The 25,074-nt window shown below is 40.7% G+C and overlaps 3 protein-coding genes across 9 annotated transcripts in view; 2 read left to right on the forward strand and 1 right to left on the reverse strand.

The window, feature by feature from the left end:
• LACTB (lactamase beta) lies at positions 1 to 13,265 on the forward strand. 3 transcript variants are annotated; one of them, XR_004242766.1, is made up of 8 exons: positions 1 to 246; positions 1,196 to 1,262; positions 3,523 to 3,713; positions 4,056 to 4,401; positions 5,707 to 5,872; positions 8,199 to 11,265; positions 11,816 to 11,904; positions 12,636 to 13,265. XR_004242766.1 is itself a non-coding variant. In XM_032122736.1 (6 exons), the coding sequence occupies exons 1-6, from the start codon at positions 1 to 3 to the stop codon at positions 8,740 to 8,742; spliced, it is 1,560 nt and encodes a 519-aa protein (XP_031978627.1). In that variant the 3' UTR covers positions 8,743 to 11,325. The 3 variants fall into 3 exon arrangements, 1 of the variants encoding a protein (XP_031978627.1); XR_004242767.1 differs by having other exon boundaries at positions 8,199 to 9,359; XM_032122736.1 differs by lacking the exons at positions 11,816 to 11,904; positions 12,636 to 13,265 and having other exon boundaries at positions 8,199 to 11,325.
• RPS27L (ribosomal protein S27 like) lies at positions 11,902 to 24,290 on the reverse strand. 2 transcript variants are annotated; one of them, XM_032122779.1, is made up of 4 exons: positions 24,208 to 24,290; positions 15,867 to 15,975; positions 13,465 to 13,575; positions 11,902 to 12,399 (listed from the first exon to the last, which is right to left on the reverse strand). In XM_032122779.1, exons 2-4 carry the CDS (start codon positions 15,883 to 15,885, stop codon positions 12,371 to 12,373), a joined length of 159 nt encoding a protein of 52 aa, XP_031978670.1. In that variant the 5' UTR covers positions 15,886 to 15,975; positions 24,208 to 24,290; the 3' UTR covers positions 11,902 to 12,370. The 2 variants fall into 2 exon arrangements, with proteins under 2 accessions (XP_031978670.1, XP_031978669.1); XM_032122778.1 differs by lacking the exon at positions 24,208 to 24,290 and adding an exon at positions 16,301 to 16,456.
• The window catches only part of RAB8B (RAB8B, member RAS oncogene family), a 29,725-nt gene continuing 28,762 nt past the window's right edge, over positions 24,112 to 25,074 (forward strand). For 3 of the 4 annotated variants that reach the window (XM_032122777.1, XM_032122776.1, XM_032122775.1), the window contains exon 1: positions 24,112 to 24,316. In XM_032122777.1, coding sequence (XP_031978668.1) covers positions 24,193 to 24,316 — 124 coding nt within the window. In that variant the 5' untranslated portion in view covers positions 24,112 to 24,192. The remainder of the gene's footprint in view (positions 24,317 to 25,074) is intronic. The other variant, XM_032122774.1, reaches the window with a different exon arrangement.

Genomic DNA, 25,074 nt, shown 5'->3' on the forward strand with positions numbered 1-25,074 from the left:
ATGTCGGGCCTGGCGCGGGCCCTGCGGCGGGCGGCGGCTCCCGGGCGGGTCCCCGCGCCCCGCAGAGGGGGCGGCGGGGCCGGGGCGCGGCCCTGGGGCTGGGGGCTGGCGCTGGGGCTGGCGCTGGGGGTCCGGGCGGCGCCGGCGGGAGGCGAGTCTGAGAGCGGGCGGGAGGAGAAGCCGCCGCTCCCGCGGGGCTTCGGCGCGGCCGTGGAGAGGAGCAGGGACCTGGTGCGGAGGATCAAGGTGCTGAGCGGGGGGACCGCTGGAGGCTGCCGGTGCTGGCGCGGCTTAGGCCAGCTTGATACAGGGGTCTGTGGAAGTGTGGCACAGTATGGGGTATCTGAGAACAAGGTGGGTCTTAAAGGCTGTAGGAAGGAGAGGTAAGAGACATACGAGGAGCAGCCGAGGGCACTTTTTTCAGCCTGGAGGAGGGGAGACCTCACTGCGGGCTGCAGCTTTCTCATGAGGGGAAGCGCAGGGGCAGGGACTGATCTCTGCTCTCTGTGACGAGCGAATGCCAGGAAATTATGTCTGGAGACGTTTAGGTGGATATTAGGAGAAGTTTTTTACTTAGAGGGTGGTCAGGCACTGAACAGGCTCCCCAGGGAAGTGGTCACGGCTCCAAGCCTGGCAGAGCTCAAGGAGCGTTTGGGCAACGCTCTCAGGCACAGGGTGGGATTCTTGGAGTTCTCCTGTGCAGGGCCAGGAGTTGGCCTCGATGATCCTTGGGGTTTCTTCCGACTCAGGCTATTGATATTCTGTGATTCTGTTTAAAAAACACGTTGTAGTTAGTTTGAAAATGCAGCTGAAGCTTCTATGAAATCTTGCCTGCCACTAGGTGATGCAGTTTGCCGGTTGCATATTAACTCGGTCGTGTTTTGTTTCTTTTGAATGTCCTGTTCAATTTAGTTAAATCCTGTTAATTTAGTTGCATTATTAAAGCAAAAATATTACATTGCTATTCTTGTTAGTTATGTTTTTCCCAATGGCTGAGTTAAAATGTCAGCTTTGCAAAAGCAGTTTGTACTAGTTCAGCCAAACGGGTACATAACAAAATTTCAACTATAATTAGACAACAATACACAGGTTTATTTGTAGTTTTTTTGTAGCTTTTGCAGTTCAAGGGTTTGGGAGGAGGTGTTTGTTAACTGTAAAGATCCTTCTAAATGTGTTCTGTCTGTTTTTTTGGCAGGATGAAGCAGGAATCCCAGGTATATTAGTTGGAGTTTCTGTAGATGGAAAGGAAGTCTGGTCAGAAGGTTAGTATGTAGGAGTAGTAGTTGTGCATGCTGTCAAGCACTGATCAACATTTGAAAAAGGAACAATTCAGACAAGCTAATCAGGCTGGGATTTCATCTATGTTCCATCTCCGGACAGTAGGCAGAAACAGGTGCCTGGGGAGTATCAAATAACACCTTCCTTGGTAAACTTCAGTCATTTCCCGGAAGTAATAATTTGTTAAGTTCCAGAATATGCTAGTATGTCTCAACAGTTAGATTGGAGAAGCTTTCTTCCATTAATTTTTCAGATTAGCCTTTGAATGTATTCTGGGCATAGAGCGGTACAGTGGTCTGGTAGCACTGTATGTAGCAGGTAAAGAACTGTTCTCCCCACAGGAACTTCCTTAATAGTCAAAGGAATAATGGCTCACATTTGGTGACCTGTCTCCTGTTTGTGGGCAGAGGTGTCGTTTTACTGGGAAGGTACTGGGATTTGATAGGTGCTATCCTTTCAGAAATTGCAATGGATTTTTCTGGTTACACAGTTTAGTTTTAAGTAGAGTCTGTTAGTACTTCTCCTGTCATGTAGACATTTGATGTTTAAAAAAACATCAAAATCTGTATCTGTTCTCAGAAATATTTTCATGAGTTTCAAAAGATCCAGTGTGTTTTGGGTTTTTTGGACAATGAAAATGGTAGTAGTAAATGGCAACATCTTTCATTTATGTTTTATAGAATTTGAAGAAAAAAAATCTTAGTAAGTAAGATTGTAATTTTCTTTCGATAGTCTGCTGTTGCATTAATTTTTACATATGTATAAAGCTGATTATGGGTTTTAATTGCTCTTTCACCATGACAGAAAGCTGGAGAGACTCTGATACCTTTTATAATGTGGCCTAAAAAGAAAATTGTGCTAAAACTTCATCACAGACTTTCTCAAATCAGATAGCTTTTTCTGGTCTCAAATTATCTAGCAATGAAAAAGGAAGTTTTTATAGGACTTCTGCAGAATCCCCTCCTTGACAAGCAGGAGAGTGCCTGAAGGATCGAGTGCCAGTGGTTTATCAGCAGGACTGCCAGATCCACTACATGTGGGAGCATAAGCCGTGGCAGAGCTTTCTGCTCCCTGCTGCACATGGATATAGAGAACAACAGGGCCTTGATAAGGCACCTGGGAGTGGTAACATTGCTCTAGCAGAGTTCTGGGTTGTTTGGGTCTCATCTTCCCTTCTTCATGGGGGGCAAAATAGGAACAGGTGTAAGTTGCATGTATTCAGTGACCACAGTACTAAAGCTGCTTTCTTGCTGATGGGAACAGGTGTGAGGTTTGGAAGGTTTTCACTGGGGGAACAGCATCTGCATTCACAAGCACCATGCACTTGAGTAGCATCTAAGTAAGAGAAAGGGTCTTGGGCAACTGGCATGTCATCTGTTTTATTTCTTGTATTTTGTCAAGGTTTGGGGTTTTTTTTGCCTGAGCAGTTCATTGTTAGACTGCAGTTTTATATATACAGAGGTGCTTGCATTGCTTGCAGGCCTTTCTTATGCTGAAAACTGCAAATATGTCATTGCTGCATTTTCTTGCTTTTATGCTGCAACATCACCTGCACTTTCTTCAAACCTGGCTCAAACTGAGGACTAGTTTGGCAGCTTGATAATGCCTTATTAATTCCAGTTATTGCTACCAGACTTGTGGGTTGGTTACATAGGAAAACACTGTTACAGAGACTGTTAAAGCTGCATTTTAATTGAAGTCCTGCTGATTGATGTTGAAACATTGTGTGTAACACCTCTGTTTTGTGAAACCTTACAGATCAGGTAATTGCTATGAATTTGTGAGTGATTTCCTCTCTCAATTTCTGTATTGATAAAATAAGACCCTTTACTGCTTCAGCCATTAATTCAGAACAATAAAAGGAGTGTTTATGACTGTTGGTCAGTTATTTTATAGTCTAGGTTTTGGTCTCTTCAGGTTTTCTACACTGAATATTTGACCTCAGGAGTATAAATTTTGGCTTAATCTTCAATCTCATTTATCATTATGTTTGTTGTAGTCTTAATCAGCAACTTGGGATGCCATTGGCTAATCCAGTGGGCTCTGATTAACTGCTACTACTACAGTATGTAGTATGTTATTAACTGAATTGAAGCAGAGGCTGGGATAGTCCAATACTTCATATCCCAGTTTAGCTGGAGGAAAAATATTTTAAAGGGCCAGTAAATCTAATTTATTGCAAATAATTAATTCAGCATATCTCTGTGCAAAGTACTTACCAGAGTGCTTTTATTTTCCTTGAAGGCTTGGGCTATGCTGACGTAGAGAACCGCGTGGTGTGTAAGCCAGAGACCATCATGCGCATCGCCAGTATCAGCAAGTGTCTGACAATGATGGCTGTTGCTAAATTGTGGGAAGAGGGGAAACTGGATTTAGATGCTCCAGTGCAGAAATATGTCCCTGAATTTCCAGAAAAAGTCTACGAGGGTGAAAAGGTATGTAGTTTTTTATTGGTAAGAGTTTTTTTGAATTTTTGTTCCTGTCACTACGTAGCTATTTGTGTACCGGTGCCTGATCTGGACCTATTCCTATAAAACACTCAAAATAATTTAGACAAGTACTGATGTTTCCTGGTCAAAAAAAGCAAATTTGGATCTTCAGTTTTATGTTGAGTGTGTAGTGTCTGCATATATACTCTTTTTTTTAACTGCGTTTAATATGTGATATTTAAAAGATCTTACACCTTTGTCTCTTCTTTGTCATGGTGAATTTTACTTTTTTGGTGATTTAATGTTCGTCTTTTAATGAAGAGAGCTCACATTATCCTGTCTACCTAGGTCACTATTACCACAAGACTGCTAGTTTCACACTTGAGTGGGATTCGTCACTATGAAAAAGATATTACAAAAGTAAAAGAAGAAAAGGAAAAGGCAAACAGAGCACTTAAGCTAACAAAATCCCATCAGGATAAAGAACAAAAAGAAAAAGAAGGTAAAGGGATGGAAAAAACTGATTGTGTCAAACAGAAGAAAGAACATGATGGTGAGACAAAAAGCCGAAATTCAAAGCCTGGCAGGAAAGACAAGGAGTTTGAACAGGAAGAGTACTATTTGAAGGAAAAATTTGAAAGTGTGATTGAATCACTGAAGATATTTAAAAATGATCCTTTGTTCTTTAAACCAGGTGAGTTTCTATTAATGTAGACCAAAATGTGTTCTTCTGGTGAGAATTTTGTTTCAAATAGTTTGACAATAAAGAGGATAGTAGAGTCCAGTAAAGAGTGTTTGTGTGAGGGTTTTGGTTTGTTCTGCTTCCCTTCCCTTTTTTTTTCTTCATGTGCCCCATTAAAAGCTCAGCAGAGAAGCACTTGGTCTGTTCTGCACAAACCATCTGGTCATGTAATATATATGTATAAGACTTTTCTCCCAGGAGCAGTAAGTGCTCTGAAACATACTAGTTACTGGATTTATAAATGCTAAAGCAGAATATAATTCTGGTAAGAAATTTGTATCTACAAAGTATTTTGTAAGCAGATACCAACTTGCTGTAGTCATGTTCTGGGCCTTCTAGATAAGAGCCAGAAATAAAAAAATTGACTGAGGCACTAAATCAGACCTAAAAAAAAAAAAGTCTACAGAAAAAACATACAATCACAGAATTACTGAAGTAATTTATTTTTGGGATTATTTAAATTAAGTTTAGAGAGGACTTTGAGGAACTTCAGGTGTAAGTTTTAGATGAGTTAGGTTAAGGTAAATTATATACATTGCTGATAAACAATAATGTGCATTTAAGGGGAGAGGGATAGGAAGAGGGAGAAGTTAAACACTGTCTTGGAGAGCTCTAGGAACCACTTCAAGTAAGAGATCTGTCTCAACTGTAGGCACTTCAGCAGCTGCTCAATATGTAGATGTTTCATAGAAGGCATTAGCACAAGGATGAGATTTTTAAAAAATGAAACTTTGTTTTGTAAATAAATTCTATTGTCTTAAATTATATGCATCTTTGTGTTCATATAATCTTTTGGGATATTCTAGAACTGGAAACACTGTGCTAAAAGTGATGAATACCGTTGAAAAACGTGAGTACTGCTGTTGTCTTCCCTTCTCCAGGGTATAGACACACAAACAGGTCACAGTAGCTGAGCGTCTTTTAAGCACTAAAACACAAGTCTTTTATGGCTTATGTCAGCTTTCCAAATCCAGACATCCTTGTGAGACCTGGTGTGGTAAATCTTGTGGAAAGGATGTTAAATGTCAGCGTTGATATCTTGGCATGAAACCTGACTGTGCATACAGATCCTGGAAGGTTTTAGTGCTGTTCTCATAGCAGGATCTGTGTCTGCTGCAGTACAGAATTTCCTAGGCCTAGGATGAACAATGGTTGATTATTCATTGCTATATGCAGTTTTATTTGCAGATATGATTCTATTTAAGCATCATGCACCTAATGTGTGTTTTTTTCCCTTTCTCATTGTGTTTCTTCAAGGTAGTCAGTTCTTGTACTCAACGTATGGCTTTACTCTCTTAAGTGCTGTTGTGGAAAGAGCTTCAGGACAAAAATTTACAGACTATATGCTGAAAATGTTTCGTGATTTGGATATGCTGTCAACTGTCCTAGATGACAATGAAGCAATGATATATAACAGAGCAAGGTAAACAAGGGTGGAACTCTTAATTTTTCCACAACAACTGTTGCCCTTTCTATATTAATTAAGTCAGCTGAATTAAGAATGTGTGATTTTTTTTTTTTCCCAGGCATTTGAATGAAGTGTTGTATGTTACCTCAACATTAGTCATGTAGCTGGTTGCAATGCCATGGTATTGGTTCTGTAATTAGCACGTAAAATTACAGAATAAGAAATAAGTATTTTCCATTCTAAGTTTGAATATGGGGGGTGAGGGGAGTAATAAGGGTGACTTTGAAGTTTATATTTACTTTGGGTACAAGTAAGCACGTAAATGCAAATAAAGTAAAACAAGGAGTATTAGGAGATTATATTGGAATGTATGGTTTGCTTAATATACTGGCATTTAAAGAGTTCCATGGAATTGTAATAGTCTCACAATAACACGAGGTTTTCATAAATCAAATTGCAGTGTGAATCTTGGCCAGAATTAAAATTCTGTTTAACACAGAACATCCTTTACCAATTGATTTTTAAAAATAATTTAACATAGAAAAGAAAAAAGAACACCCCCCTCCCCCAAAACTCCTACAAAAACAAAACAAGGCACCCACACAACAACAAACCCAGAAAAATTTATGTAACTGGATAATCCATTCCAATACAGTGGATCAAGCTAGGGTTTCTTGTCTGGCTCTCTCTTATTTTATTGACCTTCCTGTCTGGGCTTTGCAATTGGTTATTGACTCCCCTGTTAAATTTTGGTGTGGGACAAGAATTCTGTTGAATGACAAAGCAGGTTGTCGTAAAAGTCTCATGAAAATGACACTCAGACTTTTTAAAAGTGTGGCTTCTAAAATGCTCTCAAAGAATGATGAACATGTTGAATCTGAGGTTTGTAGTACATACAAGTGTATATTGAAAGTGTGTGTGTGCACAGCTTTACTGCTCTATTCTAAGATGCTTTGTGCTGGTGTTTAGTTTGCTTGCAAAATTTCAGAGGCTCTCTGGGTATAGACTCAGAGGCTCATCTGGATGATAGTGATGTTCTCATAAGTTATCATAAGTTGTAAGTTACCTTGTACAGTCAAGGCTTTTTAAAATGTGTGTATGTTCATCCTTTTATAAACTGAAATATGGGAGGGATCAAAGAATTGGGACAGGTGCTGTTCTGGGAGTCTTTTTATAGGTACTTACTGTTAAGCAAAACTGAGATGCTGATTGATGCTGAAACTGTGGGTTTGCTTCCACAAATTGGAGCTTGGTGCCTCAAAATAGAATGTATTGATGTGTTGAGGTTTGTTTAATGGTTTGGTTATACTATATTTATCTAATAGGAAAATGCTTAAAAATCCATGTTCTAGATATTTAGAGGTATAAGTCAATGTCTTTGTAACAGACTTTTTCCGTGATCAAAAAACTCATTATGGGGATAATAATACACAAGATAGTAAATATAATAATAACAAGATACTAAATCACTGTCAGAGTTGATGATAGTCTTGCATCCTGGACCATTCATCATTCTTCCTTTGTTTCAACCTCTGACTTTCAGTGTTATAAGTTACTCAGAAGTCTGTTAAAAAGCTTTCCAATACAGGCACAATCTAGGTAGGGCTTTTCCTTTTCGTAATTCTCCAAGTAGTACATGGACCTTATTTGGTCTAAAGACCAAAGGTTGAAATTCCTTGGGTTATATATTTATTCAACAGTCCTTTCCATATGTTGTATGAAATTAATCAAGTCATGATTGGATTGTTTCTTTCAAAAGCATAATTTGTTCTGCACTTCTGTTGTATTTTTCCTGATAGTTTGTTCTGCAATTCTGGTTGGCAGTTTCTAATTTGTGTTATGCAAGACTTTAATGCTCCTTGCTTTGTTGTAGAGTATGGCAACCATAATGGGGCAGTGGGGGGAAATCAGCCATAAATGGAAACTACTGTCTCAGAGCAGTCACCTAAGCCTTAGTTGTAGGATTCCTTGTTCTTTAAAACACTTAATATCTAGTACAGGGATTTTAAAAAAATCAGTGTTGGCTGATCTATTTATTTCTGTCACATCTCTTATTTGTATACTGTCTTTATTCTTAGTATATCCTAAGATGCAGCAGGATTAGTACTTTTATTGAAGTTAAGCTTCTAACCTAAGAAATCACCTTAATTTTTGTTTTTCTGTCTGAATTCCTTGTTGATTTTTCTGCAATAAATATATTTTAAAAATATATTTTAAAAACTCTCTAAATGTTAGTGAGAACAAGCTAATACATGCTCAATTTGCTCTTTTAAGGTAGGGCAGCTTAAAACAGTTGTGCACAGGATATGAGAATGACAAGTTGAATTTTCTTGAATTTTAGGTGTTACGTTTACAACAAAAAGGGACGGCTGGTAAATGCACCATATGTGGACAACTCTTACAAGTGGGCTGGTGGTGGCTTTTTGTCATCAGTAGGTGACCTCCTGAAATTTGGAAATGCCTTGTTGTACAGTTATCAAGCCGGACAATTTAAAAACAGGAATGACCAACTTCTTCCAGGGTACCTCAAGCCAGGCACAGTTGCAATGATGTGGACCCCAGTGCCAAAAACAGAAGTGTCGTGGGACAGGGATGGTAAATATGCCATGGCTTGGGCTGTGGTAGAGAAAAACCAACAGTATGGCTGCTGCAGACAGCAGAGACATTACGCATCTCACACCGGGGGGGCCGTGGGGGCCAGCAGTGTCCTCCTCATTCTGCCTGAAGAGCTGGACCCTGAAGCTCTTGGGACTTGGCCAGTGGCACCCCCAAGAGGGGTAATTGTCACTATTATCTGTAATATGCAATCGGTTTCCCTCAACAGCACTGCCTTAAAGATTGCAAGGGAATTCGATAAAGAAAAATGGGCACAGTATACAGACTAAAAGAGATGTATGTGACTCAACTCACTGAACTGAAAAACAAAGGAAGAAGGGTGTAATTGGACTTCAGTATCACTAAGAATATGGGAAGAAAAAGCATAAGAAATTCACTTAACCTCTGCTAGTGGTGCTAAACTTATGTCTAACTGGAATTCATCTCTCAGGGAAATTCCTAACTTACAGAAAATGAGAATGTAACAGTCAAAGTTGACTTTCTGTAGTACCTGTGTAAATTATCATTATATTAGCAGGTTATTTTTCTCAACTAGTGAAACACTTGACAAAGATTTTAAAAAAATAGCTTTTTTTTGCACTAAGAAGTACAAATTATTTACCATGAATGTTAAACTTTAGAAATATTTCACATCTCAATTTGAACACACAAATATGTTGCTTGTTATTGTCACAGTTCCAGTCTGCCAAAACTGTTCAGTATTACTTTTTAAAGAAAAAGTGTATCACCGTTGCTTTTTGTTTTCACATAGCACTTTCCTTACTTGCTTAAAAAAAACAACAAAATCCAAATCCTGAAGCTACCTCCAGAATGCAGAGTTATACCAGAAGCAGGCTTTTGTCAGAGCTGTGGATTAAGCATTAGAAAAGAATTAATCTAGAGCAATGTAAGTAAATATCTTTTTGTTGTTTAGATGTTCTCCCATCCATTTTTATTGGACACAGAGAATGTGTGAAATTAGTTTACTGTGCAATGAAGGTATTATTTCTAGAGCCAGATCCACCCAAATAGCACAATGTGGCAAGCTGTCAAACTGTCTCATTGTTTTTGAGTGATACACATGCTAACTTGGTAGGCAGAAATGGCACTGTATTCTGTAGTGTCAATATTCCTTTATAAACACAAATTAGGAACTTAAATAACTCAGTACAATTTAAAGCCCATTCTTGAAGCCAGGAGTAGAAGTCTCACCAACCAAACATGGTCGTGGCAACTGTCATCTCAAAGATTTACCTCCACCTCACTTCCCCTGTGTTACATCAGACAATTATTTCCAGGCTGAGACAAAGTAGAAGTATCTTTCAGGAAAGGTTTCAATACTTCCTTTCCTGCACTGTTTAGCAGCTCTGCTTCTCTGAATTCAAGGAGCAAGATGTTTTGGACAGCAGCTAGCAGAAGGTAGCCCTACCTGCCTCTTTCCCGAACTAATGCTTTTAGTATTATCTTCATAGTTGTTACCTGCCCTGTGATGATACAGCATGCTGCCATGTCTGTTCCCACTATGCCTATGGTAATATTTATTACCTAAGACCAAGAAACCTGGAAATTTAGTATTTTGAGGGGTCAGTGTTTCACCTACATTTTAAATTGAAGCTAGTAGGACTAGTTTAGTATACTCTTCATAATTATAACATTTTGTGCCTTAAAAATTGTTTGCTTGGGGTTTCTGGCCCACTCACCAAAACTTCACTTTTTTGTTCATTAATAATGTATTGTCTTTATCTCAAGAGTATCCAATCAGTAAACACAACAAAGAGAACCCTTCTGAATGAACTTTCATTGGTCAGGCAACAAATTATCTCCTCTTTCTGTGAAGTCTTTGGTATTGTCTGACAGTTCCAATACAGAAGTACTGGGGTTCTTCCCCCAGTCCTGAGCACCTGCTAGCTGGGGAAAAGCAGGAGTGCTAGCTTTAGGCAGGGAATAAGAATAAGAACTTCTGGTTTTGTGTTGAACACCTGAATAGAAATAGATCAAACATAATGTTTTAAATGCAGAAAATCTGAAGAGTAACACTTTTAGGATTTTTAACATATTTGTCTTGTACAATACCCTATTTTGCAAATGGTATTTCTTGTTTTTGAAAAACATTTTGTATACTTGGGAGAAAACAAGTTTCACTCACTGTTGTGTGTGAATTTAGACAAAGGCTGAGAATGTAGAAGGTGTAGGTTTACTGTTACGCTTGTTTGCATATGAGCGAACACTAACAAATGTAAATATTTGATGTATGAAAATGAGTAAGGGTAAAAACTAAGGCATTGCTAATACCACTATATTAATGACAGTGTCTCACTCCCCATTTAGAATATGTTTAGCCACCAATTTTTTATTTGCATACCATGTTCTTTATACTTGATCTCCTGTAATAAGGCTTTTAAAAAGCCTCTGATGTCACATGCGCAGTACTGGAGATGCTCTGATTTCATCTTCCAGTACCTGGAACAAAATGGGTCCCTGACAGTCTCTGCTATGGTATTAAATTAATCATGAGTTCTTATCTTTTAGGGTAGAGAAAGCAGAGATATGAGCGAGTAGGAATCAATCTGGCCTTAGCGTATGTATTCAGGTCAAAATTAATATTGCTACTTTGTTCTAAAACCAGTGATTTGATGGGCTGGCATTTCATGTGGGAAACTGTCTGGTCAATTAAGAGCAGCTTTCATGATAGACTTAATTGTGAGTGAACCTTTGTTGTGAGTGGCACTGACATAAACCCCTATTTTTCTTAGAAGGCACGTGTATTCCATTGGTACACCTGTTTCTGTATCAAACACCTCCTTCTGCATCTGGTAATTACATGTTCACTGTTTGAAATAACTGAAATAAAACTTACCTTGCAAATGCAACGAGTTGCAGTATCAGGTTTTTGGTTTATTTTAATGACTAGACGTATATGAGTTTTCAGAGTCATAAAAAGAATACTAGTTAATTAGAAAATCCCAACAATAATTACCTCACCAAGACACCTGATACTTTTAAAGAGATGTTGATACATAACTTGAGATATTATTTAGTAAAATAAGATATACGTAAGATTTTGTTTGAATGTTTTGTCATGGTTAAAAACAAAATCCATTTTTACCAGCAATTTAGAAAGGCATGGCTTTCAAAAACTAATTAAACCCTTTTCCTTATTGCAAGAAAGCAATTATTTAATGCCAGTATTTAATACTGACAATATGCATGGGTTTGCTGTACTGGTTTTTTAATGACTAGATACCATTCACATCTCTTAGTGTAGTTGCATGACTTACAATTTCTTATATGCCAATTGCCTTCTCTATACTGAATGCTTTCAGTGCTTTGCAAAGGATTCCTTTTTTTTTTTTTTTGGGATAGAAATCTCAGTTTAGAATACCAAGTGCAGTCCTGAGATCAAATTAGTGGGAGGAAAAATCCAGGCATTCCAGAGAAACAGCTGAACATAGGTAAGTAACTTTACATTTTTATTTATCACCATATTACCCAAGATGGGGAAGGGACTACAGCAACATTGAAAGCAAATGAGCCATTTAAGATCCTATCTAGCTTTTGCAACCCTTGCAGTTAGGGTAGTTGCAGTAATAAAATACACTAAATGTGTTCTTAAAGCAGTTTCTGTTGCTATATGCATTACGCTGCAGTAGTTTATGATTAACAAGAGCAAGGATGCAGAAGTCCAAGGTTTTTACTGTTTAAATGCAAAATTATAAAAATAGAGCTCAGTTGTCTGCAAACTTACAGGAAAAACTTGCAGTTCAAATCATTTATTGAGAAAGAGATTCCAGCAGATTAGTCAGGAGTAGCATGTAATTTGTACAAAATCAATCATAATTACATTGTTGTTGTAACAGGCGTTTTTAAACTGGTAAGGCTTTCAGGAGCACAGATCCAAAAAATCACATGCTGAACCATTCAGTGTTGCTTTCTTCTAAATGAACAGCCTGCAAAGAAATCACATGAGTAGAGATATGAATAGTCTAGATATTAAAATTGTTAGACTGCCTTGAAAAATTGTCCATCCAATGAAAGGAAAATTCAAGGATTAAATTTAAATTTCATGTACCACAAGAGGAGAAGATTTAGCACTGTAAGTCTTCTCTAGCTCAACCTGAACAACATGGCTCTCATGCAATTCATCTTAAAATAAGACTAAGATGTACCATTTCTTTTCTTCCAGATGCCTTTTAAAATTTCAGTCTACTGTTCCATTCCTTAGTGACAAAACCCCCAAACTGAAACAGCTGCTAGGTGTGTTGTTACCATTTTCAACTGCTCAACAGCCTTACTTCAGGTATTGTCCTCACATTTACTACCCCTGTGTAGTAGCACATTATATAAGCACTGCTACGTGTAATTTCTATACATGTTCACCTTTTGCACTTTGAACAAGAAATTAGTAAAATCTGGATTAGTTTTTACATTTTTTTAAATCCTAAAGTGTTTCCAGTGCCTTTCATATACCCCAGACACTGGGCTGCATTCAAAGATACTGGTGTTATACCAGTTATCTGTATATACGAGTTATCTGTTTATAATTATCAGTGGTTATTTATTCCCTTATAATTTATACAAAACAATTTTTTTTTTGAGCCAGAGAACTGCTTTACAGTAGGGCTGTTTAAAAACAAACAGGCAAGCCATTAGTGACTAGAAGTGGCACAGAATTACTTTAGCCTGGCAAAAGTACCCTACTCCTTTCATGGTGCTTTTTAACGCTCTAAACATAGCACGGAGTTAAACAGCAGTATTCATCATATAAGCTGAAGGAAATGACAAGTCACCTAAAATAAAGTGTGTTTGATGACAATGTAGGTGTTTAGCTGCCTGGCATATCTGTATAGCCATTTAAAAACAAAGAATCTGAAGAAAAATTCACAATTCTGGGCCCATTAACAATGTTTCTACTAGCCAACTCTAAGCAATTTGCAAAGTAAGTGTTCCAGTATCAGTTTCCAAAACCAAAGCTAAACTATTTGCAGGTTATAAAATGCCTTAATTGCCCTTACCTTCTGTGAGCCTGGCTTTGCCCCCAGTTGGCTGACACAGGACAGTTGAGCACCCTACACACAGGACTACTGTCTGAGCATGGCTGAAGACAGTGGTGATCTTGTAGCACCCTGAAAAACAGCATTATGAACCTTTCCACTGGGTATTTCTAGCGTCATTTTTTTATGTGTTAATTGAATCAGGTACTCTAACTACCCTTGTCCAAAAATACATCTGTATTTCATGACACAACACACCAAACCAAATGAAGCAAATAGTTGTGTTCCAAAGTGCTTGCCTTTATTTAAATGCATAGGAAAGCAAGTTAGATAACTGAAACTGGTATGACCCCTATACAAATATCAACACAGCCTGCTGGCTGACAAGCCCTAATTTGCTTATCACATCTCCTGCAAAGAAGTTGAGCAGCTCTAGATTAGCCTTCTCTGCTGAACAGAAGAACCCATGCAGCTGGAGAAATATTTAACTTGTAACAGTAGAACACTGCTGTTGACAACGCCTGGCAGCTCGGAGTATAAATACTGCTGTTCCAATCTATGTTTGCTTTCTGTTTAATAATTGGTACATGTAAGGCCTGTGCTTGGTTGCATTCTATAAAACTAACATAATATTTAAATGCAAAGACTGGCACAGAATAACTTCACTAATTCCTTATGCAATGCTTTTGTCTACAACTTATAAATTCTACAACTTAAGAAAGAATTAAATCACTCATACATGGCTTAAAAATGGAATTTTCACTGCTTTTCAATTTCTTCCCCTGAAAAGTATTTTTAATTAGCCAAGAGGTATTTTTGGAGGGAGAAAACCTGTAAAGGGTTTAATCTGGATGTGGATATACAAAATAAATAGGCAAAGGTGAGCAGAGATTACATTTTCAGCACATGTAGATCAGAAAGCTAAGATAGAACATATGTTGCGAGGAGGGTCCTCTGACAAAAGGACTGCTTGGTAGGGAGAAGTACTATTAGACAGAACAACAGATCTCTGCTTTGTTTAAATTACAAAGAGTAAGTGTACAAATCTTTGTGAAAAACTGCTAACAGCTAAAATTTAATCACAGCAAATGTTGTGTTCCCCCTGTTGAATGTGAACTTCCATGTTGATGAGTTTTTAACGTTTGTGGGTTTGGCAGGGAAATGAGCCCAATCCAATTCAGTAATGAGGCAGGAACTTCCAATACCACTGACCCAGGGACACATAAGGCCATCTGCTGTTTTCAATGCCTTGTGCATAGGATTCTATCATTGAAGCTCTCCTGCTCTGCTCGATATATCCCTCAAACACAAAAACCAATTAACCCAACAATAATGAAGATAACCAATGACCTATGGGCCTATGTTGACACTAACTGTATCACAGTGTATGCACTCATGTATACTGCTTTGAAGAAAGTGTAAGAAAAAAGCAAAAAACCACTAGAGGCTTAGCCTTCAACTATGTTTAAAAGTTTACTTTCAAGCTGTTTAAATTAATTTACATCACTTTTAGATGGAATACAATGTCTCAGAGCTTCTTAGAAAACTAGGCTACTAAGATAGAATAAGATAGTAAGAAAACCTGAGTACATCAACAGTTCCCTGCTTCTAGTGAGGAAGATCACTATTGTAAGCAAGTCTATGTGTTTTCTTACTGCTACAATCTTCTTAGGCTACAGCAGTTTCTAGGAAGTTGCCACACTGGGCAATATGGATGTAACTGCTGAACAAAGAAGCTGTTCACTGGTAGAGCACATTCCTGTAATGGTGCTAGAAAATCCCATGGTTTACTTTATAAAAGAGAAGTTGACTATACAGATGTCTCTGAGCCAAAGTAATGAAGATCTGTGAAAAGTGGACATAGGCAACATCTTATTACCCTTGTATGTGAGCTAGACGGCAGCTTAGTTCTTAACAGCAATATGCAAAAAAGGCAGTTGTTTATGTTTTACTTTCTGTGCATATGTGCAGGATACCTGCATATATCCTTGTCAAAAGTTTTTCCAGCTGCTCTTCCAGAACTAACTTACAAAAGGAGGAAAACAATGTTGGCTTCTGTTTGAAACTTGTGCTATGGATGCTTTAAGGCCTCCATTTAATCTCACTTTTTATACGTGCAAATCTGGGGGGATGGGTTTTTCCCTACTTGCAAGGGTTTTATAAAGGAAAAATCCCAACTAAAGAAGGTCTCATGCCATAACCTCCAGAAAAGAAAAGGCGGATTGTTTGCATTAACTTTTTCCAAAGACTGAAACACTTCTATTGTTAAAAAACGGAAAGCAATATACAGACCCTTTTCTCTACAGAATAGATAAATGAAACTCAGATAAAAAAAGAAATAATAATCAACCGTTATATGAAGATGAACAGTATACAAAATTAGTTTGTTCCTTCCGTAACATATGAACATTTAAAATATTTACCTGGACATTTTACATCCATGAAGTAGGAGTTTGGGCTCTGCACAAGACGTTTCTTTTTGTGCTTTCTCTTCTCATCCTCTAAGGAGGGATGCACTAGGTCTTTGGCCAGCTAGGTGGGGCAAGAGGAAAAGCGCACTGCGCGTTACGCGGCCACATGGGAGCCGGGCTGGCGCCCCGGGGCTGTCCCAAGCGCGGCTGCAGCCAGGCCGCAGGGCCGGGGGGCCGGGCCCCGCCGGGGCCTTCGCGGCCGCCTGCGGGTCCCGGCGGCTTCCGGGGGCCGAGGACAGCAGGGAGCCCGAGCGGCCGCAGCGGCGGCCGGAGAGCGGGGACAGTCGCGTCCGCTCCGCTCCGTTACCCCCCGCGCCTCAAGGTCCCCGCGGTGCCCGAGGACAGGCGGCACCGGGCACGGGGGTGAAGGGCTGTAAACAACTCACAGGCATGTCCGCCGCCGAGCCGCCCCTTCTGCGCGCTCCCGCCCGGCGCAGAGCCGGAGCCGCGCCTGTGCTGCGTGTCGGGGGCGGGACCGTGCCCGCTGCAAAACAGCTGCACATGTGCCTCCAACACGCCAATACGTGACGCTGGCCTTTTCAGGCTCTAGATGCCGTTTAGAAGTGCATCGACTTCACGCTAGATGCTGACTAAATCATCACTCACATGGCACAGAATCATAGAATTGTTAGGGTTGGAAGGCACCTCTGGAGGTCATCCAGTCCAAACCCCCTTCCAAGGCAGGGTCACCTAGAGCAGTGACACAGGAACGTGTCCAGGTGGGTTTGGAATGTCTCCAAGAGAGGGAGGCTCCACAGTCTCCCTGGGCAGCTGTTCCCGTGCTCTGCCACCTTACACACAAGTTCTTCTTCATGCTGAGGTGAAACTTTTTGTGGTTTAGTTTATGGTTATTGCTCCTCATCCCATCACTGGGCACCACTGAAAAAGGTCTGGCACAATCCTCTTGGCACTCGCCTTGAAGACACTTATATGCATTAATTAGATCCCCTCTCAGTCTTCTCTAGTCTAAACTGGCCCAGCTCCCACTGTCTCTCCTCATAAGAGAGATGCTCTAGACCCCTCGTCATCTTTGTGGGCCTCTACAGGACCCTCTCCCTGTCGTTCTGAGGATCCCAGAACTGAACATATGTATGTTGTTTCACACTAAATGATGCATTGCATGAAGCTGTACCTGTGAGCATATTCTTTTGCAGTTTCCCGTCCCAGTCAAAAAGAAAAAGGCAGAATAATTTCTGTTAGTTGTCATTCATATACTTAAATCAATTTAGACAACTTATGAGACATAAAAATATTGCAGATAGTGGAAATTTTTAAAAAAATCACTAATTTTTTTAGTAAGAGACTGAATATTTTTTCCCATAAGTCAGTAATCACAAATGTAGTCTGTAAAATCACATGTATTTATCCTGGAACACTTTTAAAGTGTAGTTCAATAGAAATCCTCCTGGTGGCACAATAGACCTTACAAAAATCACTTGATATGAAGGCTCCCCAAACGTCCAAAGGGAACATGCCTTTCTAAGAGGGAACTGATGCATTTAGCAAAGATTATTTGAAAAGTTTGCCATGAGCACAAGTGAGGATATAATTTCATAGAAGCATACCTTTCTGACAACAATATTCTCAAAGCTGGGCTTGGTCCCTCCAGTGCTGACACTGTAACAACTTTCAAAATACTTTCCACCTCAAACTCTTCCATTATTCTGCCAGAATAACCCCATGTGTTGTAGTGCTCCAAGCCATTATATTGTTTTTCCTCTTCTCACTGTCACAGCCTTTTAACACTGTAATGCTGTGTTAGCACTTTTTCCTTATGCGCTGTTGTGGTGATGACACACAGATAGAGGTATTTTGGAAGTATTTCTTGTATCATGGGGAATTTAATAGGAAGGGCTCTGACTCATACTTTCCTCTGCATGCTGTCCTGTGAAGCTAAGAACATAAACCAGTTACCAGCACAGAGTCAGTTCTTGGGTCTTAGCTGTTCCTACTACCTTCCCATCCTTTTCAAATGCATGTTATTTATCTGCAAGCAGAATGGAAAGTGGATAATCTCTTAAGGCTTTTGATTCAGCATTTGAAGGAGAATTATGTTTTCCTTTGTTAAATAAAATACCTTCACCATGTATAAAGCACCACCTGCAATAAAATAGCCCTTCTTCACCTCTTCCTCCTAGCTTTCCCTTAGATGTCTTTCCTGCAAAGAGCCTCGGTGGCTGAGGAAGACTTTAAAGTCACATTAAAAATTGGCTTCATTGGAAGGAGGGGCACACAGGATGATCTGAAAACAGGATGTGTTTTGGACACATTCCTCTGGTTCTCTATTTTGGTTTTGCTTGGAGATTCATTTCCTTTTTGTAACTGCTTGTAGTTCAGTGACCTGCTGTATGAGTCAATTCTAATGCATTACCTTTAATCTTACAATTGAAGCTTTTTTTGAAGTGCACTCTTTAGAAAATGGAAATGCAGTGCTGAGTTTAAGTGTCAGTTAGCAAGGAGACAAATGCTGCTGTCTGCTGTCTGTGGCTTGGCCTACTGAGACACAGATAGATTCAGGTCTAAGAGAACAACTCTTTCCAGCCTTCTCCCAGCAAGCAAGGACTTTGATCTCATTTTAGAGAAAAGATCAAGAAACTTTATCTGTCATAGAATGACAACAGAAAAATTCCAAAAGCTGATCTGGAAATGTTTAAAAACAACATAATGACAGTTGGGTTTTTCCTGCATTGCGAGTATCAGTCTCTTGTGTTTGAAAGCTGAATCTGTGTCTCTGAGGACATGCATTGTGGGTGGGTTCCTGCTGGGCTGGGACAGCCTGCAAGCCCTCACTGTGATGAGCACCTGCTGTCCCTGGTACTGCTTCGTTCTGCTCCATTTGTGGCCTTCTGCACCTAAATTTGGGTGGCTCCTTAGGATCTGCTTTGTCATTGTGAGAAAAATGGCTTTTAGGAGGTTTTACTACAGAACCTTGTATAAACTGCCTGTGGTCACTGAAGAAGTGTGTAGTGACTGATTAAAAAAAAAAAACAAATTCACCCTACTAATGCTTGTAGTAGTTGTCTAGAATACTAAAATGGGGATGGGTGTCTCTGTAATACTATCGTTAAGACCATTTAGATTTCTTTTCACTAACCACCTCGAAGCTGCACTCAAAAGAAGTAGGTTCACTTCAAGTGGTATGTTTGATCCAGAATGTGACCTGTCTGTGGTTTTGCCTGTACTTCAGAATTAAGAGTTATAATTTTAATTGATTGTAAACTAATGGTGTAAACTGTGGCATGTAATAATTTGGTTTAAATATACTTATGCTCAGACAGTTTAGATTAGCAGTGGAAACTGAAGAAAGTCCACTTTTAGTGCTATTGTAGTAGCAAACTTTGAAATTAATGGATTTTACAGATAAGAATCTTACAGTGTTTTTTCTTCCTGGAATTGAACTGTACGTACTTTGTGTAATTTCTTTTCCCAATAATGACTTGATTTAACTTCTTCTATATAAAGTTCTGATATATACATTGGAAAATTCGTACATTTAGATCACTACAGTAGAGTACTGTTCTTTGTAAATTAAACCAATGCATTGATCTTAAAACTACGAGTTAAAAGCAGGACATATCAACCTATCAAATGCAGTAAGACAAAGTGTAGAATGAGCACAGAAGTATCTACCTTCAGTCAAAGATTTATTTACTGGAAACAGGGAATAAGTGACTTTTTTTAAAGGAGTGTCACATGATGGTCATCAACAGTAATGAATTCCAGAGGTACCTGCCAAAGTCAGAGTTGTTAGAGATATGCATCAAAAATATTATTATATTGGCTAGCAGAGTTCAAAAGCTAAGGGGCAAAGCTCATGTTAATGACTTGTGGTTAGGTGGCATTCAGGGCAGGACTACCTCATAAGATTCTTGTTTGTAGGACTTGGACCTGTTGATTCCAGTTAGTGCCAAAATAACAGGCTCTTAGTTCTACCAACATGTTTTAAACTCTATTGTTTTTTTAAACCTTATACTTAAGTAATTAAGATGCAGAATTTTCTACAATTTTGTATGCATTGAGCCGAAGAGCTTCACTGAAACCACATTTTCACACAGTTGTCTTTTTACTTAACCAGTCTCACCTTTGAACTGAGGGGGGAAAAGACTTTTTGAAAGCTAGAAGTAATGATGTGTATTATTTGAGAAACTAAAAATGAGAGTGGGAATGAAGTAGCAATATAATCTGGTTTTTTCTTTAAAATGTAGGCATTGGTAAACAAGAATTTTCTGGCATTTTTTATGTGTATGTAAAGATTTTTGAATTTACTGCATATGAATAGCAGTAGTAATTACATTTTGCTATTCCTGTTAGTTCCTTTCTTAAACTGAGGGCTTTAACAGATGCACTTTACCTACACCCCAGTGACTAAAGGAATTCTGCCATAACTTGATTAGGACTACTTGTTTATCGGACGAGCTTGAACTGTGGTACTGATCTCCTTTTATGGCCAGGCTACCTGCCTAGTGGGTGAGAGAAAGGCTGTGAAATCTGCCTGGACTTCAGTAAAGCCTTTGACACCATCTCCCACAGCACTCTTCTGGAGAAGCTGGCAGCCCATGGCTTGGATAAGTGCACTCTTTGCTGGGTTAAAAACTGTCTGGATGTCTGGGCCCAGAGTGTGGTGGTGAATGGTGCCACATCCAGTTGGGACCAGTCACTGGTGGTGTTCCCCAGGGATCAGTACTGGGCCCAGTCCTGTTTGAGGTCTTTACTGATGATCTGGATGACAGGATTGAGGGCACCCTTAGGAAGTTCATGGATGACACTAAGTTGGATGGGAGTGTTGATCTGCTGGAGGACAGAAAGGCTCTGCAGAGGGATCTGGACAGGCTGGATCTAGGAGCCAAGGCCACTTTCATGAGGTTCAACAAGGCCAGATGCTGGCTCCTGCCCTTGGCTCACAACAGTGCCCTGCAGCACTACAGGCTGGGGCAGAGGGGCTGGAAAGCTGCCCAGCAGAAAAGAACCTGGGAGGGCTGGTTGACAGTGGCTCAACATGAGCCCAGGTGTGCCCAGGTGGGCAAGAAGGCAAATGGCACCTGACCTGCAGCAGCAATGGTGTGTCCAGCAGGACCAGGGCAGTGACCATCCCCCTGTGCTGGGGGGTGCATCCAGTTCTGGGCTCCTCAACTCAGGAAAGACATTGAAGTGCTGGAGTGAGTCCAAAGAAGGACAACAGAGCTGGGAAGGATCTGGAGCACGAGTCAGATGAGGAGCAGCTCAGGGAGCTGGGGGTGTTTAGTCTGGAGAAAAGGAGGCTCATGGGTGAATTTATAACTCTCTACAACTACTGAAGGGAGGGTGTAGCCAGGTGGGGATCAGGCTCTTCACCCAGGGAGTAAGTGACAGGATGAGAGCACATGGCCTCAAGCTGCTCCAGGGAGGGTTTAGGTTGGACATGGGGAAGAATTTCTTCACTGAAAGGGTGATTAGACGTTGGAGTGGGCTGCCCAGGGAGGTGATGGAGTCATTATCCCTGGAAGCATTCAGGAAAGGAATGGACATGGCACTTTGTGCTCTGGCTTAGTTGACAAGGTGGTGTTTGGTCAAAGGTTGGACTCAATGATCTCAGAGCTCTCTTCAAACCTTAATGATTCTATGATTCTATTCAGGCAAAATGGTAGTAATTTAAGGATCGTAAAGGCTTTTAAAATTCTGCTTTTTTTGAAATGTACAAAACAGAATCAAACTGTTACAGTACCATCTGCTTTTGCATTGTGACAAAAGGTAAACCATAGTTTCAAATCTCTTCTATTTCCTACATGTTCAGTGTTCCCCTCAGTGGTTTTCCCATGCCAGAAAAGAAAAGAATTTTTGATCTATTTGACTGTAATGCAACATAAACCAAATGTTAACTTTCCCAATTTGGTGCCATGACAAAGACTGGGTTCCAAAGTGTTTTCATGGAACAGGTATCGTAGAGGTGTGGTTATTGAACCTTAACAGCTTTGATAGTACTCCTCAAAGTTTTACTAACATATTACAAGGTATATAATTGAACAATTTCAGTTTTTTCATATTCTAGAAAATCAAAAATTGTAACTTAATTTTTATATCTTGTTTTTAAAGTTCATAGTTAAGTAAACATCTGTCCCTTGAATGTGGCAAACTGGCACTTTTTCAAATCAGAGCAGAACGCACTATTGCAAAGCACCAGTGTAATTGAAGAGGGAAGTAATTTGCATTATTTTTCTATAAAAATACTCTTGAGTAACAGATGGCATTCGCAAACATATTGCTCCGGAGACATATGAAAGCCTATGTGTTCCATAAAACTCAAGAGTGAATATTAACCCCAAAATTTCTCTCTTCAATGCTGAAATGTGTTTGTGTAGTAATCTTCAGCATGGCCATAATTACAGTACACAGCAACTCATGTCTCAGAAAGTACAGCTACATGGAAATGTTTCAGAGATTAGTTTTTCATTTTCAGTTTCCTATAATCCAATTATTCATGTTAGACTGAATAATTAAGCAATTTGGTCTGTCTGCTTCAGCTGCCAGGTTGCCATTATAATTTATAAACTCAATTCCTGTAATAAGTAGTGTAACAACTCATCTTAACATTTAAACAGCCCAACTGCTAATTATACGGTACAAAAACGATCCAAGCAGCCATGTTTCCAAATTCTGGCCTGAACTAGGCAGAGGTCCTCAGGTGTGTTAAAAAAAAAAGAACCGGCAATTCCCCCCATCCTTGTTTTGCGGCTTTCATTCTCCTCTATCAGATGATATCCTGGTCTTCCAGAGGTCTCAATCAAACAATTACTATAAATAAGAAAAAGAATTTTTTTCACTTGAATTATGATGAAGCATATAAAAGTATAGATATAAAATTATATTGTTATATTTTGATCCAATTAACTGAAAGTTAGATTAGCATTCATGACAAGCTCTTGCTGAATTCACCTTGTACAGAGATTTACATCCCATCTGTCAATGGATTTTTCATGATTTGCTACCAAAAACATATTGGCCAGGAATACCACCAAACTGAGACTCTTAACAGGGAAAATTTGCATAATTAATAACTAGGAGCAGAATACGTTTTGCTTTTTCAAGGATTATAATGGCTGAAGGTATTTGTCTGGAGTGATTCCTCAGTGCACAAATATAGCAGTAGCCAGGCATTAGACTAGCTTAGCCCAATTTCACCCCATCAAATTGTTGTTTAATGTCATGAGGTGATTTTTTGTGTGCTTGCAGGAGGCTAACCATGTATGAGAGAGCTTTAATATTCAAAACTAATTTTGTTTGATTATCTATAGAACTCAGCATATATATTTGCCAAATTAACATACATAAAAAAACCCCAAAAACAAAACAAAAAACAAACAAACAAACAAAAAACAAAAACAAAAACAAAACCCCAAACCAAAACAAAAAAAAACCACCCCAGAAGTGAGAAAGGACCTTTTACAGTCGTCAGCTGGGTTATAACTAATAGAAACTTTGATGAATGATTTGGGGAAAATGTCTCTTTTCCCTGTTTTTGCTAAGAGGAAACCGAGCACTGTTCTAGTGATTTATAGTGTTAGAGAGTTCTGTTTATAGCTTGTCTGAAGGCTACAGTCTTTAAATTAAATTAAAGCAGTAACTCTTTGTTGTCATTTCGAAGTGTTTCAGTAGTGCTATTTATTTTTATAGTGCCTTGTGACATCCTGTGGGGAACATACTATAATGAATACATAATGAGGCTGCCTCACACCAAGAGATAATTATTAGTGGAAAAAAAGATGGGGGAAAGTGTTTGAACTGTTCTAGAGTAGATATCTTGTAGAATATCCCCATTTCCAGTGTTATGTGAGACCGCATGAAAATAATTTTTGTGTTGTGTGCATAAGTTTCTTTCTGAGTTGACATGCCCAGGGCAACATGTAAACTTCTGAGGTCACACATTACACTCACTTATTGGTGACGTGGAGTATTATGCCATTATTTAATGTGCCACTAGAACACATAACTACCTGACGCTTTTTACAACTCTTGTCAGGATCCAGAGAGAATTGAGCCCCGTGGGACGCGGCCCTGTGACCGCGCAGTGACAGCAAAGCCCCAAACGTCCCTCAGTGAGTGCCGGGCCCGCGCACCACAGCCCCCGTCGGGCCCGGCGGTTCCGGCGCCGTGACGCGTCCGCGGGGCCGCCTCCTCCCGCCTTTCCTTCCCTTCCCTTCCCTTCCCTTCCCTTCCCTTCCTGGCCCTCCCGCCGTAGTCCCGCCCTCCTTCCCTCCCGCGTTCGCCCCCTCCTGCTGCGGCGGCGAGCCGACCCCAGGCGAAGATGGCGAAGACTTACGACTATCTGTTCAAGCTGCTGCTGATCGGGGACTCGGGCGTGGGCAAGACCTGCCTGCTCTTCCGCTTCAGCGAGGACGCCTTCAACACCACCTTCATCTCCACCATCGGTGAGGGGCGCTCCCGCGGCCGGGCGCCGCCATCCCGGCGGGCGAGGGGTCCTGCCCGGGGCCGAGCAGGGAGGGAGGGAAGGAGGGAGAGAAGGGCGGCGGGCACCGCCCGTCTCGCCGCCCGGGGTCGGGGCCGCGTTTGGGCCGTGCCCGGCCCAGTGCGGGAGAAGGGGCCGGGGGCAGCGGGAGCCCAGCGCCGCCGCGCTTGGGAGGGATTATCCGGGGGGGGGAAGGTGCCGCGGCCCTGGCGGGGCCCGCAGGGTGCGAGCCGGTCCCGCAGCGGCCCCGGCGCCTGCCGTGCCCCGCCACAGCAACAGTTGTGCCGGGTCGGGCCGCGCCGCCGCCGTTGTTGTGCCGCGGGCGGAGCCCGCAGCCCCTTCCCGGCGCGATCGGGGGGGCCCCGCGCCGAGCCCGCAGCGCTGCCGGCCTGTGGCAGAACGGCGGCTTCTCGGGCTCTCCCGTTGTGGGGCGTCTCGTGTTTAGGTGCAGATTTTCGGAAAGTGGTGGAGGGCGGGGGTTGCTCGAGCTGCCTGTGGCTCATGCCGAGCTGCGTAGTGACACTGTCTGAACGCTCTAGGCAGGTGGTTCAACTCTCAGTTCTTCCCTCAGCACTTCCAATGCATGCGTGTGTGTTCGTGAACATAAAGATCACGTTTTTGAGATTTGGAGTAGTTTCGTTCGTGCTCCTCAGTCGACTACAGAAGCCCCTTAGTGACTAGGTGGAAGAACCTCCTTGACGAAAGTTGAGTTTTGTCCTA

Source organism: Corvus moneduloides, chromosome 13, assembly GCF_009650955.1.
Source record: "Corvus moneduloides isolate bCorMon1 chromosome 13, bCorMon1.pri, whole genome shotgun sequence".
NCBI classification, from domain to species: Eukaryota; Metazoa; Chordata; class Aves; order Passeriformes; family Corvidae; genus Corvus; species Corvus moneduloides.

Coding starts and splice junctions, on each gene's coding strand:
- LACTB (XM_032122736.1), top strand. CDS start 1: ATGTCGGGCCTGGCGCGGGCCCTGCGGCGGGCGGCGGCTCCCGGGCGG. Junction 1,263..3,522: donor AAAGGAAGTCTGGTCAGAAG/GTTAGTATGTAG, acceptor TTTTCCTTGAAG/GCTTGGGCTATGCTGACGTA. Junction 5,873..8,198: donor ATGATATATAACAGAGCAAG/GTAAACAAGGGT, acceptor CTTGAATTTTAG/GTGTTACGTTTACAACAAAA.
- RPS27L (XM_032122778.1), bottom strand. CDS start 16,417: ATGTGCAGCTGTTTTGCAGCGGGCACGGTCCCGCCCCCGACACGCAGC. Junction 15,976..16,300: donor GCTCGGCGGCGGACATGCCT/GTGAGTTGTTTA, acceptor TGCCCCACCTAG/CTGGCCAAAGACCTAGTGCA. Junction 12,400..13,464: donor CAAAGCCAGGCTCACAGAAG/GTAAGGGCAATT, acceptor ATTTCTTTGCAG/GCTGTTCATTTAGAAGAAAG.